This window comes from Pseudopipra pipra, chromosome 8 (genome assembly GCF_036250125.1).
Source record: "Pseudopipra pipra isolate bDixPip1 chromosome 8, bDixPip1.hap1, whole genome shotgun sequence".
NCBI lineage: Eukaryota > Metazoa > Chordata > Aves > Passeriformes > Pipridae > Pseudopipra > Pseudopipra pipra.
The window spans coordinates 20,607,185-20,623,937 of record NC_087556.1 but is presented as its reverse complement, the minus strand read 5'-3'; the positions used below and the strand labels follow the sequence as shown (position 1 = coordinate 20,623,937).

Below are 16,753 nucleotides of genomic sequence, written 5' to 3'. Positions count from 1 at the left end.
TTCATCAGTATTAAAATTTCTTGCTCCAATGTAGTCAGTACTTAAATCAGCTACAGTTTGTTATAGAAAGATATCATGGCTAATTTTTATGTTAGATGTTGAGAAGGTATGTACTATAATCTTGGTGTAAACCAAATGATTTTGTTTGCTAGCAATGGTGTTAAACTTCAGACACATCTGTGTTAGCGAATTTCATCTCTGAAAGCTGCATCTCTCAAGAATTTTGAAGTTCCTAAAGAAGTTATAGAAAAATAGAAGACAACGTTTCTTCTATGTAGCATCACTCACTGAAGTATGTAGCTTGGGAACTGCTGTAAAAGCCTTAAAAACTTAAGCCCTTGGGAAATGAGTGTAAAACACTACAAATGACAAAATACTGCACTTTGTAGGTGGAGATTGTTAATAGTTTTCTCCCTCAATACCTATCACCACTGCATTTACATTCTGATAAAATATAAACAATAAATTCATTCCTGTTTAAAAAAAATCATGTAATACATTCTCTAGCAGCTGTATAGAGGATAGTAAAGAATTATATATATGTACATATGTATATATATATGTGTGTGTATATGAATTTGTATAATCTTGAGTATTAGAAGAATAAAATAAGAGAATGAGTAAATAAAATCCATGACAAATTTAGGGATACAGTTAATAATTCAACTAAACACTGTTCCTTCCTGTGTACTACATGTAGCAGGGCTCCCATAGAGTCCTGTAGGTTACACTTGAAAAGACTTTAAGGTCATGTACCATAACTTGAGGATCAAATTCCATCATGGGAGTCTCTTTTACGTCCTTCAGATTTTATTAGTAAAAGCGTCAGTAATAAGCTCTGTCCTGCCCCTGACAAACTGGGAGACTTTTGCCTGCATAGAGACTTGAAATCAGTGGTAGTTCAGTGATTAGGTAATCAAAAACATAGGCTCATGATTATTTTAATCACTGGTGTAGATTTTCCGTGTTTAAAAGTTAAAAAAAAAAATTAATGCTGAGTTATAATATGCCTTTCCAAATGCATTAGCAATATCTAACTTGAATTTATTTGAAATTTTTGATCAAAGTAAGAGAAGCCTAAAAACCTTAAAAAATAAATCATTGAAAAGAATAATTTTTAGTGCAGTTAAAATAGTAAGGGATGATTTAAAAAGATAATTTCAGAAAACATCAAACTGTACAGATCTTTTTGTCCTACTGTACTTGCAAACACTGCTCAGTACAGCTTGCGTTACCCGGACATCTGATGCAGGTCCTGTGTGTTCAGATTTAGATTTGAGGGAGACTCCTGTAATTCTGAAAATTTGCAAATGAGGCTACTCTACTATATGTCTGAAATTAATTCAGCACAATGTTCTCAGTGCTCCCCTGTATTAGGGTACCAGAAAATATTTAAATCTTAACTAAGTATGTATTTGATTGGATTTTGCTTGTTTAGTGTGCAATATTACTATGCAGTAATCCTGAGGGACACTCATTTTTATCCATCTGAATGAAAAGACTGATGTTGTTATCAACTTGTTTAAGCGGATCGTGTTTTAATTTATTACTTTTCTTGTGTCTTGTAATCATGTGGATTATAGTAACGAAGCCAGGATACATTTTCTCATGCTTTTCAGACTCATCATCAGTGCAGCGGAAATCTAATTATAGGTTTGCTGTGGTGACTTCTGTTCTGAAGGGAGTTTAAAATGAGTTACGTAAACAGAACTATGTAAGTCAAGTGTGAAAAAAAGTAAACTAAGGAAATAATGATTACTGTGTTGATATATACATTGTGATCTGACGTTAAAGTGCTATCTAACACAAAAACGTGGTCCAAAAAGCTTTACTGCTCAGTCTGAGAAATATTTGCAATGTATTTTGGTCTCCTTGGCAAGGCTAATACTGTGCACTCTTTTGGCTGGGCTGTGCTGTCTGCGGTCCCAGCGCTACTTCAGACATTGCCTGAGTTGTGTAGCAGCAGTGTAGTGTAGTGGCAGCTTGATAACTGGGCAGCTGGCTACCTGGTGGTGCTTCATCCTCAGGTGAGCTGTTCCTTGGGGGTGATGCAGCTGGGGAGGTAGCTCTGCAAGCCAAGCAAGAGTGAGCTGTTCTGTATCCAGCTGGCTGAAGTGTCCAGAAGTCAGAGCCTGCCAGGGTGGAGCTTTCCTTTGCTTCCTTCCTCCTGCTAGAAAAGCCCTGATTTTAGTGACAGAGAAATTGTGCCACTTCAAAATACTGTCTGTGCTATTTGCTTGTCAAAGTGGAAGAAACAGGATTCTGAATTCAACTTTCAGGTGAATTCCATAGCCACCAAGAAATAAGTACATATGCAGAGTTGCTCTCTGCTTTTGTTCTGTGTGAGGTGCATCTAGCTCTGGTGTACACAGACAGCATCTGAGTTCCACTTCTAAACTTCCATTTGAATGAAGATCTTGACAAATTTGTTATTTCTTGAATACCATCTATGCAGAGGAAGCTTATGCATCCCAGGCAGCAAAAATTTAGTATATGCATTGTCAGGTATTTTGGGGATCAAGTGGCAGCTACACAGACATTTGAGAATGTCAGTGATTATGGAGGCATACCTTTGAGGATATACTGTGCACTCCTCACACAGTTATCAGTAAATCACAAAATTAAAGGTATGTTTGCTGAATGTTGTTTAATAAGTGTATGTTTTAATTAATACCCTTACATTTCCTCTGAGCTGTCATTCATGGTTTTTCCTGAAGATTGCAGTCCTTTCAACTCACCTGCATTTCAGTGTTGTTTGTACATCAGTTATTTTAGCTGTGGCCATTATGAGTAAACACCTCAAATTAATGTCAAGCTATTCCAGTATGCATTTACTGAAGAGCTTTTGAATATTGTTCTTCATTATAAAGTTCTTGGGTCCATCAGTTCAGTCTGCCAGGGCAGAATAAAATCTTCAGGGAGTTCAGAGCTGGGAAGTGACCTCAGCCAGCTGAGATTCAGCTTCAATTTTCTGCACCTTTAAAGCCCATTGATTCAACCAGATCTCCCACCTTCAAAACTTCTATAAGAAAAATCCCCCAGGCATTTTAAGTGGAAAACCGAGAGTTCTGCTTATTAATTTGGTGTTTGTTTCCTAGCTGGGCTTCAGGACCACCTTTAACTTTTGGGAAAGGCCTGCATTGTGCTGTTATCTGACTGAACTCTTTCCCTTTCCATCTGTCTTCACTAAAAAAACTAGGAGTAGAAAACTGTTGCAGATGTTAGGCACAGCACTCAGCAAAAGCCTCACTAAATGGAAGGGGATGACCTTTGTGCCCAGCTCCTTTCCTCTGCTCCCTTCTTTCTGACAGTACTGTTGCATTTTAATCATCTCAGTTCTAATCTCACTGATGAATTCTCCCAAGAAATCAGTTTTGGGGTACAAGGCTAATACATGTTTTGAGAAGCCCATAATTCCCTTTTCTGGGGTCTGTATGATACATTCAGATTAATCAATCAACAGTCTCTGAATATTTAACAGAAAAACTTTATAGACACTTGATGCTCTTCTGAACCACCAGTAAGGTCAATTTATACTCCTGGCTACTGCTAGATATTCTATAAAAGTCAAAACAGTCTGTAGCATATGTAGAGGAACCATTCTGTTCCATTCCTAAATTCAACATATAAACCAACATGAATGAAATTTTCCATTATCTGCATCTGACTGAAGTATCCCAGTCTGCTCCTCACACTTTCCCTGATCTCCAGGAAAAATGAAAATACGGAAGTTCCTAAAGCAGGCATGTTCACTGTTTATCAGGAGTGGATTGTATTTTTAGATGCTCAGTTCTCTCCCCTGATTCTGCCCAAACTGTTATATCTGCCTTTGCCCATTCTGTTTTAAAATTTAGAGATTCAGACACTTTATTTTTCTTTCTTGTTTAGTGAAAGATTCTTTAAATATTTTCTATTCTTCCAGTAAGTCTATTGTTGTCCTGCAAGAGAAGTGAGCATAAACTCCATGGTGCCTTTTGTACTCTTTTTTTGCTTGTACATGTGCATACAGTATCTGGAGGCTGCAAAGGCTTGTTCACGTTGCCATTTATAATTTTTTGTTTGCTTTTACAGATTGTTTGTAAGAGTTCATCATAACTGTTTATAGCAGTCCTAAACTCTCTATTAAATAAAATTTCAACAAGTGGTTGCCCTAGTTTCAAGGTTTCCTCTTAGTGGGGAGTCTGAAGTCAATTGCCTTTTTAGACATTCTTTCTCAGTTTTGATACTGTTTTCTCCTGATCATTACATCTTTACTATCTTAGATTAAAACATATATGTTTAAAATTATATTATTCTTTAAAATGTTTAAAATCATATTAATCAAACTGTCATTACCACACTTGGTATTTCATACCAAACGAATATTGGGGATTTTTTGTGTGATTGCATGTTTAGCATTTGCATTCCCTAAGAGAACCATTTCTGGAAAATGGGAATAATGTCCAAAAACAACATGTAATTTTATTCCAGCATACACAAAGAAATCTATGCCAACCCTGAATTACAGACCTGACTGTTTTGTTTCACAATTTCTGATTTCTAATGGATTTATTTTATTACCTTTTTATTCTGGTTTTGCCCTTACTTGACCCCTTTGTCATGCAGTGCTCTGGTTTGTTTTTTTTTAATTTTTCCATACCTTCATGCTCTTCAGGTATACACTTCTTTGTCAATTCAGGTTTTATATTTTAGGAATAACCAATTGAACACTTCAAATAAGATTTCATCTGAATTCAAATTCTCATTCTGAGTTGCTGCAGTGGTTAGTCCGTTGTCCCCTGATCCGCACCTCCTCTTAAAGCATCCCCATAGTCATGCTACTCATTCCTGAGTATGTCCTCCGTGAATTAATTTTTTCAAGAATTCAGTCCTAAATATGTGATATTTCTTTTTTTTTTTTTTTTGTACAAACATATATATTGCATATATTGTAATATATATCTCTCATCTGGACATTTCTCATGTATTGCTCTTGATTGATTTGGGCATCAGGAAGGTTAAATAGTAACTTAGATTATTCATAGTCTTTGACAATTCTCCCTCAGGAGTGGTTTTTAAAACAAAAGTCTATGCCTCCTGAGGGGTGAACTAGCATTTTCTAATTTTTATAAGCACCTCCTCACACTGGTATTGTCTGTAAACACTTGCATCCTTCAGGACCAAAGAATGGAACTCAGTGTCAGTAAACAAATCACGTTTATTGCCCCCTAAGTGTTTACAGAATGACAGAAATCAAGCCTCCAGAGAGTCATATTGTAAAAAGAAACAGTTGGTTTAAATTAGGTTTCCATGTGAAATATAGCTACTTTTTATGAATGTTGTGGGAACATAAACTGGAAAGACAATCTGCACACTGATAAAATGAAGATTTGATTTTTATTTGTTTAAATGCAAACAGAGTCATGTACTAAGTTGATTTCTGATTCTGGCATTAATTAATCATCAAACAGAAGTTGGTCATATGGTCACACTTAGGAAGGTGGGGGGTTTCTTCGTTTACTTCATTTGTGATCATGCAAACAGATAATGTGAACTACTTTAAATGTTCAATGCATGTAGGAATTTGCAAATTTGAGCATTAAGAAATCTACCAGTTTTGTGAAATTAACCAAAACAAAAAGATTCTAGTTTATCAACTTTTACTGTCCATGTTGAAAAAACAAGAGTTATTCAGTGTGAGGCTTGTAAATGAGAGTTGTAAGTCATGTAAATGAGAATTTACACTGCAGATCTCTCTGGCAGCTTTAGAAACCAGCACTAGCTTAAGCTATCCATTTTCTTCTGTGGCCTCAACGCATATTCAGAATATCTTATGTTAAGATGCAGTAGTTTTTTGTTTAATAGAAGTTTTTCTGGAGTAGTTAGTAAATTAACTGCTGTTATGGGAATATGTGTCTGTGTAAGTTGTGTTTGCAATGCATATGTGATTTGGCCATGAGCATATAGGTGGAATTTTGTCTGATAACCTCCTGATGGAAAAAAAAAAAAAACAAAAACAAAAAACCCCACATTATCTGCCAAGTATACATGAATGCTCCAAGTGACATTGCTTTGATTGACTGTACTGTCTGGTTTATTTTACAAGGTGAGCTCGTGGGTTACCTGGCTGATCCTGACTGCAGGTTCTATGGAGGAGAAACGAGAAGTCTTCTCATATTTAGTACATGTGGCAAAATGCTGCTGGAATATGGGCAACTACAATGCTGTAATGGAATTTCTGGCAGGGCTAAGGTACTGGCAACTCTCTTTTCTAAATGGCTTTTCAGTGATGGATTACACTTCAGCCTCTGTTAAGCAGATGTCTCTGGAGAACAATGAATTAAACAGAAATCTGTGGCTAAATCACATCATCTCACAGTGACTTTCTAGTAATCCCTTCTGGAAAAATGAAGCATGCTAAATGCTTTTTTTTCTCAAAATGCGTTGGAGACTCTTATCAATTTTCATGGTATGTGCTGAATATGTTGCATTAGAAAACACCTTTCTTTTTTTTTTTATAGAAATTTTTTAAATATGAGAAGAAAATGGGAAAGCAGTTGTGGTTTATCTAGTGAGCTACAACTAATGTAACTTGGGGTAGGAGTCTCCAGGACACAAGTGAAACATAATTGTGGTGACATTCTAAAAGGATCAGTTTTAAATGTAAAAAAAAAAAAAAATCAACTCCAAAAGAACTAAAAAACCCCAACAAAACCAAACAGCCAAATCTGGTTTTTAACCCCTCCATTAACTGATACAGAGGGATGTTGGGATCTCATGTTGTTGTGGTCTTATATAGAAGGACCTGCAGTATCTCCAGGAGAAAGAGAGTGTAGGGGGTTAAAGACAGTTCACTGCTTGCTTCCCTAGGGAATTACAGATTCCCCGTGCAGGGCTGGGTGAGCCAGAAAGCAGTGCCTTGGGACTGGCAGTTCACAGGGCAGCAAATGGGACCGAATGAGGAAGAGTTAAGATCAGATTTCCCTTCTCTTAGCTTTAACCCTCCTTGTATGTAGTGTTGGTGTAACAAAGCTCTAAAACATTGCTGTTTTTTGTGGTTTAGTAAGGACTCTGATCGAGCTATGTTTATATTTTTGGTATATAAAACATATTTGAAACACTCATAGGCGTGGGGAATACATTTTGGCAGAATACATCCACAATCTCCAAGCTGTGTAAGTTATGAGGGAAAATGCAAAGCCAATTAAGGGATTAATTTTATCTCTAAAGCATCTGCACAACACAAGGGAAAGAGAGGAGAGGAAGGCCAGTGCTGATTAGCAGTGTTTCTGGGACAGGGACAGAAAGTGGGGTTAAGGGCATTCTATTGTGAGCATTTCTATAGACCTTTTGGTATGTCTGAATCCAGAGGTGGGCAGAAAGCCCATATAATTGCACAGACATACAGCTCAGACGGTGAGAGAACTGCCAGAGGTACTTGCAGCTCTTGGAGCTATTTCTGTTTGAAATCAGAGTTTCTTGTCAGCTGCAGCTCTGCACTGGTGCCTGAGACCTGAAACATGGTCCTGAGTTCCTTATTTCCACAAAAATAAATAATTTGTGAGCAAAACAGAAAAAAAACAACCCTATTTAATTTTGTAAAAATACATTTAATTAAAGAACACCAGCTTTTGCTAGCTTTATGGATGGTTCATAATATAATTACAGGAATTTGTAAGAAATAGTCTAGTTTATCTTTATGTCATTTCCTTTATCTTTTCTTATTTCTCTAAATCCTTAGAAATTTCAGGCAATGACACAATGAAAGTGTTAGAAGGCCTGCTGGTATATCTTATACAGCTGGTCTTTTGTTAAAATGTGACATGTCACTCCAGTAGATCAGACTGCTTGTGTCTCCTTTTTAGCTTTGTTCATTAATAGTTCTGAGGGCAGAAATATCTTAAAAATAATTACCTTGATTTCATTAATTCATTCATTTGTTCATTCATTCATTCGTTCGTTCATTTCTGAGCAATGATAGTTTCCTTTATTTCGTACATATATGCTGTGGGTGTTGGACTTGAAGGTAAATTGTTTTAAATTATTTTAATAAATATTGTGATCTCTTTTTGCAATAGATCAAGAAAAGTTTTAAAAATGTGGCAATTTATGGACCAGTCTGATATTGAAACCATGCGAAGTCTGAAAGACGCTATGGCACAACATGAGTCATCATCTGAGTACAGGAAAGTGGTCAACCGAGCACTCAATATTCCAGGCTGTAAAGTTGTGCCTTTCTGTGGTGTATTTTTAAAGGAGCTTTGTGAAGTTTTGGATGGAGCATCAAGCCTCATCAGACTCTGTCCACGATATAACTCCCAAGAAGAAACATTAGAGGTAAATGAGATAAGGATTTGTAGCCATCCAGTGCTTTATTTTATGTAATTTTATACAAAGGCATCATCTGATTAAAATTTTCTAAACCAGATTGTTATTAGGCTGTTCAGTTCCATGGACCTTGATTTAATTCTCATAGATACTTAGCAATTTAGATTTGGTTGTTTATACGTAGTTCAATATCAGAGTACTGAGAAATTATATTAGTAGCAAAGGGTCATGTTAGATGAAAAAATTAAGAACTGAGGCTTTTTTAAAGTTTTCAGGAATTACTGTAATTTACGTTACTTGATTTGTGAAGTCATTTGGTCTAGTTTGGATTGCAAGTAGGCACAGAATCCCGTTGGAAGCTAATAGAAAATATGTGCTAAAATATTCTTAGTTGTAAAAATTTCTACAGTGAGAAGTAGATGACACAAGATTCTATTTATAACTATACTAATCTTTTAGATATCTCTAGTTTGTTTCAGATTACAGTGGACAAGATAATTTCTTGCAACGAGTAGGTCAAGATGGTTTGAATAATCCAGAAAAAGAATCAACAACAAACAGTATCTTTCAAACTATCCGGAGCTGCAATCGCAGTTTGGAATCTGAGGAGGGTGAAGATAATGTTAGTGAAGGGAGCGATTCAAGAAAAAACTCCTTGAAGGACAAAAACCGGTACCAGTAGGTTTCATTTTATTTACTATCATCACATGTGTATTTCATGGTTTTAATTTTTAATTTCCTTTTACCACGGCTTGCTTTTAGAAATAAGGGCAACTTTAACACTTTCCCTTGTATTTATCTTCTTCAAACTCAGAGCTTTTCTCCACTGCAGTTACTCTAAGTATCTGATACTCAACTGCTTGGAAACTCTCTGTATAGTTATATTTTCCCTCATGATGTAATTACTTCCTTTCATGATAAGAGTAAATCCCTTTCGTCTTACACATACAACTTTAAAAATCCACAGTTACAATTACAGTCTTGATCTCTAGTGACAGGAATAGCACCAGGACATACTTGTTATCAGAGCTCAGAACATAATATTCTACATGCTCAGGCAGTGTTCTACCCCCTTCAAAATAAAGATTATTTATTATCCTTCAAAAGACCTGTTCTTCTAAGGGCTTATTAGTTTGAGGCTTTTAAATTTTGTTAAGAAAACATTTGTGAGTACACATTTTGAATTCTCAAGTTGCTGTAGTCCTGCTATTTTGCAAAGAATTTTACTTCATTGTGCTCTATGTCAAAAGTAGTCTCTGATTTCACTTTGAAGACCTGATATATTCTGTACTATTCACCAGCAGGATATATGGTAAATGCAAAGTTTAAGACATCCCATGATCTTCTAGAATCTTGCTTTGCAATGAAGTCTGATTGCAAAGCCCATGTAGACATAAGTGGGTCAGCTTTAAACTAAGTAACTGTTAGACAAACATCAAATTAAGTAACAGAACTGTACTGTTCTGTACTGTAAAATTACATGAGGGTTTGCATAAAAACAACCTGATGAAGTCACTGCTGGAGTTATTTTATTGATAATGTCTGTCAGAAATCCATATGTTCAGAACCATCCAACGTATTTCAGCTACTTAAACATAAAATCTAATAAATGGCCACCTGAGAAGCAACTACCATCTTCCTGCTTAAAATGCATTTATTTCATTAACATGTAATTCTAAATTTCATTTCAAATAAATAATCATTATTTCCTGAAAGAATGGTTTCTAATAGAATTATTCACATCTGGCTTTAGTTGCTTCTGGGAATTGGAGCAGTAGATTAAGGCAAGAAAGACAGACCCACTTCTCTGTCCATTTATGTTATCTCTTAACTTACTTCAGTCCAAATACTTTCTTCCAGGCATTATTTTTTGTTCATTAATGTGCTTCAAAATCAACTTGCAAATTGCAGTTCAGATGGAGAATAAGCTAGGCAAATCAACATTTCACTAGGATGAACAAAATAGAAATTAAATGTAAAAGAACAGTATGGAGAAAATTGAGTTATTTTTTTTATGTGTTTATGAAATAATTTCTTGGTAAATTAGTTATTTGTGCTTTATATTTAAATATAATCTGGTAAATTCCACTCTAAGTAGAAATTAAATAAAAAAAGCCAATATGAATCTGAAATGAAAGTTTAAAATTCAAATGAACAAAACTGCAGACAGATATTTAAAGTTATGTTTCCTGATTCAGAGCTATTACTAACTGATTACTCAGTTAGTAATATCGTACTTATGATGCAGTAAGTTCTGATTTTAGCAGTAAAATGACTTGTAGGAGAATACTTGTGAAAGTACTGATTTAGCTCAAGTACTTCATAGACTAGAAATTCCTTATGCACTTGCCATCTCTTTCCTGGGCATGCAGAGAACTGGGTAAAGCACAGGAGCAAGTTGGTGCAGAGGCAGAAGGGCCATGTTTTGTTGTCCTTCTTGTATGGAGGCTGTGATTTTTGATTTATTTTTAATTCTATAAACTGATAAAGAGTTCTAAGGAAGAAATTTAGTCCTCTGTCTTGTGAGACCTGTCATATTTGCATACAGTGTTATAAAATCCAACTTATATCATGAATATGTATTACCTGATAATTGTAACAATGTGGTCATAAAGGCAGTAAAATACACTGCATAACATGTTCCTCATTACTTTGTAATTGCAAGAAAGATTTTCAATTAGTTTTTCTTTTGATGATTTGGATTAGCATTGTGGAACATGAACACACCAAAGCTGGTAGGTTAATTTGATTTGAAGAAAATGAAAGGCATCTAATAGAATCAGTGGGCAATGGGTATAATTACTTTCCTGGTTGAGTAAACAAATAAGCTCTATCGTTCTGTAACCAGTGACCCGTCTAATCACCCTGAATTTCTGTACATGCCAGATAAATATCAAATATTAATCTTTATTAGAACTCTATTTTGACAGTTCTCAAATAAATAAAGATAGGTAGGAAAATACAAAAAACCTCCAGGTTTAAAATACAGTTTTTATGGATTTTTTAATCAACTGATCTATTAAGATACTCTAAACTTTGATGCATTGTTTTCTTAGCCTGATCTCATCTTCATGTTTAAGATGAAGCTTTTCTAATTACAGTAAATAACTTATAAAATAATAGGGGAAAACCTAATTTTTTTTCTTTTTACCTACCCTGCCATTTTCTCCTCTCAAACTGCAACCTGTCTTACTGTTTTCTTTATCTTTTCATTTCCTTGTGTCTCAGTGCAGCACATAGAAAGAAAGCCTCTGGTTCAAACCGAGTTCTGTAAGTGTTCTCAGTAATCGATGGCAGTGTCGTTTTTGGCAGCTCCTGTCAGAGTTCTGTTTCTGTACGTGGTTATGTGTGTGTGCCTGGCTCACCTGCTGCTTTACAGTTTAATCTGTGGCCTGCAACATGCTATCAAATGTGAAATAAGGCAGAAACAAAGTTCTGTGATTTCTGTCCCTGCTGTACTAGGCTCTTTCAACCATCCACACCTTGTCTCAGAATACATTTTCTAGCATTTTTACAGAGACTTGTTTGGTTGTTTTGAGGACATAGAGGAGGAAGAGCTGCTTCAGTTGTGTGTTTAATTTTAAAATGTTAATCTTGTATAATACAGGTAAATATTTCAATTTACATGTATCTGTAAGACTCTAGGAAGACAATTTATATCAGCTCAGTTACAATGTGTGGCCTTTATTTTTAGAAATATTCCTTAAAGAAAATAGTTATTCTGTCAGTCCCCTCACCACAAGCAATAAATCCTCAGCCTATTGGCCACTTTTTTATAAATTTGGCGAAGAGTTGGAGACCTCACCAATTCATAAATTAATTTGTGGCCCAGGTAAAGAAGAGTTTTAGGGAAAACTAATGGTCATCTGTATAGTTTAGCACTGGGAGATAGAGTATGTGACTTGTTCTGAGTCACAGCATGAATCATGTTCTGCTCAGTTGGTAGGACAGGGGCAGGAACTGAGAGTACTGTAGCAATATGAAGGGGAAGCACAGAGGGTATTAGGACAAGATGTCTTGAAGGATATGTAGAGGAAGATGGTTTGTATTTTATTGGCTGGATATCCTTAGGAAAATGTGCTTCATTAGTTCTGTTGTGCACAGAACAGTTTTTTCTTTTTTTATGTTCACTGAAGAAGTATCAAAATATTGAACATTTATGCACTCATACATGTTAGAAGCTTCTTCAGGGAAGGCATTTTATTTAAACTACCTCTTCTGTTGGTTCAGTATTGCTGCTCTGTATCTGCTGTTTCTAATTATGGCAAAATATTTCAAACATTTCAGTTGCTGCATACAAGTTTTATGTTAATATTTTCATTAACTAAAATTAAATTTTCTGGTGGAAAATATCTGACAAAATTCTTCCTGCATTCTTATAAGGAAGGTGTGTATTTTAACCACTATTTTACTAATGTTAATCAGAGTATTATATAATGTGAAAGGTCTGCACCTTAAATCAGTAATAGAACAGAGATTAGAAGTCTTGTCTTCAATCCACTAGATCCTGCTAACAGTTTTCACATATGGTACCTTATATATCAACTGAAGCAACCTTATGCTGTGAATTTAAAAACTGTAATCACTTGGCTTTAAGAACCAGTCAGACATCTTTACTGTTAGTGCAAAGTTTGGAAAGTTCTAAGAAAATGTAATTATATTGTTACAGCATCTATTAATTCAGAATTTCAATAACATAAATTGTAGTATTATAAAAGCTACAGAAGTTCCTGTAAGTTGCAGTTATAGTGATGATAATGTTCTATTTATTTAAACTGCAGCAGAAAAAGTATTCATCAATCATAGCATAAATCAGCACATGTATCATTAAATATAAATCTCTCATCTTTGCTCACACGCAGATTTATAATTGGAGACCTTTCAGATTCTGAAAGTGACATATTTGAGCAGTTGAAGGAATGGGACACAAGTTCAACAGAAGAGCAACAAAAGGCTTTCTGCCATGGGATAGAACTCATTCCCTGGTACGTGTTATCTATCAGGGCTGATGTCCATCAGTTCATGCAACAAGGGGCAACCGTCATTCATTATGACCAAGAGACACATCTCTCAGCACGGTGCTTTCTTCAGCTTCAGCCTGACAATAGTACTTTGACTTGGACAAAACCCACAACAGTTTGCCCTGCAAATGCTAAGGCAAAACTGAGTGTGCTGGGTAATACTGCTGAGCTTGGTAAATACCAGTTTCTTGGTAATACTGGACTGGTGGAAGGTTTTTTGGACTTGTTTTCAGCCAAGGCTGTATATATGGGACACTCGGGCATTGATATGCACACTGTGTGTGTTCAAAATAAACTGTGTAATATGTCCCTTGAAGAAAATGGTATAACACTACTTTATGGACTTCAGACTACTGACAATAAGTTGCTGCACTTTGTTGCTCCAAAATATACTGCCAGAATGCTGTATGATGGATTGCTGGAATTGACTAAAGCTGTAAGAAAAATGAGGAAATTCCCTGATCAAAGACTACAGTGGCTACGGAAACAGTATGTCAGCCTTTACCAGGTAAAAGATGCTGTGATTCTGTATAAGAAAATTTCAAAGATATCAACAACTTAATGTAATCCAAGTAGTTTCTGTTGTAAGTAAGGTTCAATTAAAGATGAGCACCAGATCTCCAACTTTGTAACACTCTTTAAGTCAATAAGATCTGATTCTCCAAACAATGTTATGTCAAACCTTACAAGTTTTGAATACATTGAGGTTAATTTTTTTTTTTTTTCTTATAAAGCTCTTTATATGTTTGGAGTTTTGGAATAAGTATTTTATTAAAGAAAAAGCAATGACAGTACTTGAAAAGAAAGCTGAAATACTGAGTGATTAGAGTTAGGGCCAAAAAAACCCCACAAAACAGCAAACAAAATAGCCCTTTGGTATTCATGCAGTAATTAAAAATTGCCTCCTCTTGATGTTTTGTCTTTCACTGGTTCTTCAGAGATGTCTGTATTATTGCTTTAAAAAATGTGTCTGTTCTTATTCTCCTTGTTTTGTTAACACTGAGAATTTTTGTAGGAGGATGGAAGGTTTGAAGGCCCAACTTTGGCTCAGGCTGTTGAATTGTTTGGAGGCAGACGATGGAGTGCAAGAAACACAAACACGGGATCTCTCACCAAAAGCACTGAGAAACCTAACGTACAGAGAAACAACACTCTGGGAATAAGCACAGCTAAGAAAAAGAAGAAAGTACTCATAAGGGTAGAATATTTTGTTATTTGTGTATTTAGTTGCTTATTTGGCTGATTTGTTTCCTTCTTGTAGGTACTGTGTAGCGAACTGTGTTCTGAACCAGAGGAAAAAAGTTAGATGATGATTTTAAAACTGTTTATTGCAGTTTCAGATTTTGTGGTCATTGTTTTCCAATAGTTTTGGTTTCTTTTCTCATGCTTGAAGCATTCTTGGGACGTGTAGGTGCTGGGGCTAGCAGAAGGGAACAGAATCATCTTGCAACCTTTAGATACTGCCTCAGTATAAAGGTAAAATATTGGTAATAATAAAAATATTAGCATGCAAAGTGACATCTGGAGGCTGATGTCACTTTTTAAAATCGTTTTTATTTACATATTTCCAGAAATATTACCACAGTTATTCCACCTCATGTTAGCATGCAGTTTTGTCTCGTGGGTGACAGAAACATGACCTAGTCTGGTAGTCGTCTCCTTTTTCCTGGACTCAACTGCTTTCAGCAATAGGCAGGAGAGAGTATAATGCAGGAACTAGCAGCTCTACACTACCCACATGTTCTTCTAGTGGGCAGGCAGGGAAGATCCTTAAATGGGAAGAACCATCCTCTTTAGGGCTCCTGTGCACCAGTGAAATAGTGTAAAACCAGCTGAATCATTTTAGAGAGATTCAATCATTGTCATCTTCTGTGTGATGTCAAACTGAGGTAACAGCCAGTGGTCCCACACTTCACTATCTATCCTATTTAAGTTGTCTCTTTTCTACTGGTATTGGTCTTACAGGAGTCTGTTGCATAAGGAATAGCTGATTTGCCTCATGGTTTTGTTACAGGTTGAACTGACAAAGAATGGAAATAGTAGTGGGTTTGGGATGTTTATTATAGTGCTCATTATTTCCAGGGTGAAAGTGGAGAGGCCACTGATGATGAAATGGCAACACGGAAGGCAAAAAGCTGTAAGGAATATCGTAATAGAAGTGGCTCAGATCCTCAAGATATTGATGAACAAGAAGAACCAGGTAGATATATTGCTTCAGTACTTAAAAGTCCATCAGGTTTTTGCTCGAAGTCTTTTTATGCAGACATTTTTTTGGCATGTTAAAAATAAATTTATTATATAAACCTACTTTTGCAGTTGAAACTCCAAATCCTGTAAGCTTTTACATTAATTTCTGTAGTTGTTAACAATTGTTCTTTTATTTAGTTTCAGTAGCACTCTCTTTCCATTAAGATGAAATGTGTCTGTAAGTGTTGTTCAGTTTGGACTTTTTTGGCTGTTTTGGGGCAAATCTAGAATGCTGTTTAGTGTCCTACTCTGTGTTAATGAATTGGACAAAAACATTTTTATTAGGCCAGATGTAATTGTGATGAAAACTTCTGTTTTCTCCATAGATCAAAACATTATTATTAATGCTTCTCCATCTAACAACCTGCCATCAAGAAGAGCTCACTCTCTGACAGCATCTGGGTCTCCAAACTTAGGAGCTACATCACCTTCACCAGCAAGACCAGTCTCCTCTCCTGTAATATCTTCAGGCAAGAGTCAGTCTAGGTAAGGATTTAAATCAATGCTTTGATTTAAAAAGAAAAGAAGCTACTGCTACTTATCATTAAATGTGGGTTTTGTGCCAAACTAGCAAAATCTGACAAAAACAATGCCAGAAATGCCGTTAGCCTTTTTGTAGACATCTAAAACACATTGTAGGACAACATAGGACATTTAAGCTGAAATACCATGAACCTGAGGATGCCTTTGTAGCAAGTCCCCGAGCAGCATGCTTGAGTTTGTCTGTTACAGAAGCAGATTGGAATGCTGTTCCAAAACTACACAAATGTGGAGTTTAACTCTTTCTCCAGATCTTCTCCAAAACATAGTTATAGACATCTTCATAATGCAAATCAACTGCAATGTTATAGATGTGTGAACTGAAGCTCTGAGGTTTCTCAGCACAATTCATTTCTACCTGGGGGAATAATAACTTTTGCTGACATTTCTGGTGGTGATTGCAGTATCGTCTTGGGAATCAGAGGAACATATATGAAATCTTTCTCTTATAAGCTTCTTTTCCTTGAACATTCATCCTTTTTATGTCACTTAGGCAGTGTAAAAGTTCATTATGTTATGTGCAGTGGTATAGGGCACTATTGTATTAATTGTATAAATAGTAATGGTGGTGATGGTAGTGATTACAGTAATAATATAACAACCATAATATGTCAGGGATGTGGATGGTACTTTATAAC

The 16,753-nt window shown here is 35.7% G+C and overlaps 1 protein-coding gene across 4 annotated transcripts in view; it reads left to right on the top strand.

Annotated features, from left to right (window-relative positions):
* PLCE1 (phospholipase C epsilon 1) overlaps window positions 1-16,753 on the top strand; it is a 149,663-nt gene that overhangs the window by 98,195 nt on the left and 34,715 nt on the right. For 2 of the 4 annotated variants that reach the window (XM_064662887.1, XM_064662886.1), the window contains exons 5-12: window positions 6,086-6,231; window positions 8,058-8,316; window positions 8,777-8,985; window positions 11,536-11,577; window positions 13,170-13,836; window positions 14,344-14,526; window positions 15,411-15,528; window positions 15,902-16,061. In XM_064662887.1, coding sequence (XP_064518957.1) covers window positions 6,086-6,231; window positions 8,058-8,316; window positions 8,777-8,985; window positions 11,536-11,577; window positions 13,170-13,836; window positions 14,344-14,526; window positions 15,411-15,528; window positions 15,902-16,061 — 1,784 coding nt within the window. The remainder of the gene's footprint in view (window positions 1-6,085; window positions 6,232-8,057; window positions 8,317-8,776; window positions 8,986-11,535; window positions 11,578-13,169; window positions 13,837-14,343; window positions 14,527-15,410; window positions 15,529-15,901; window positions 16,062-16,753) is intronic. The other 2 variants (XM_064662890.1, XM_064662888.1) reach the window with 1 other exon arrangement.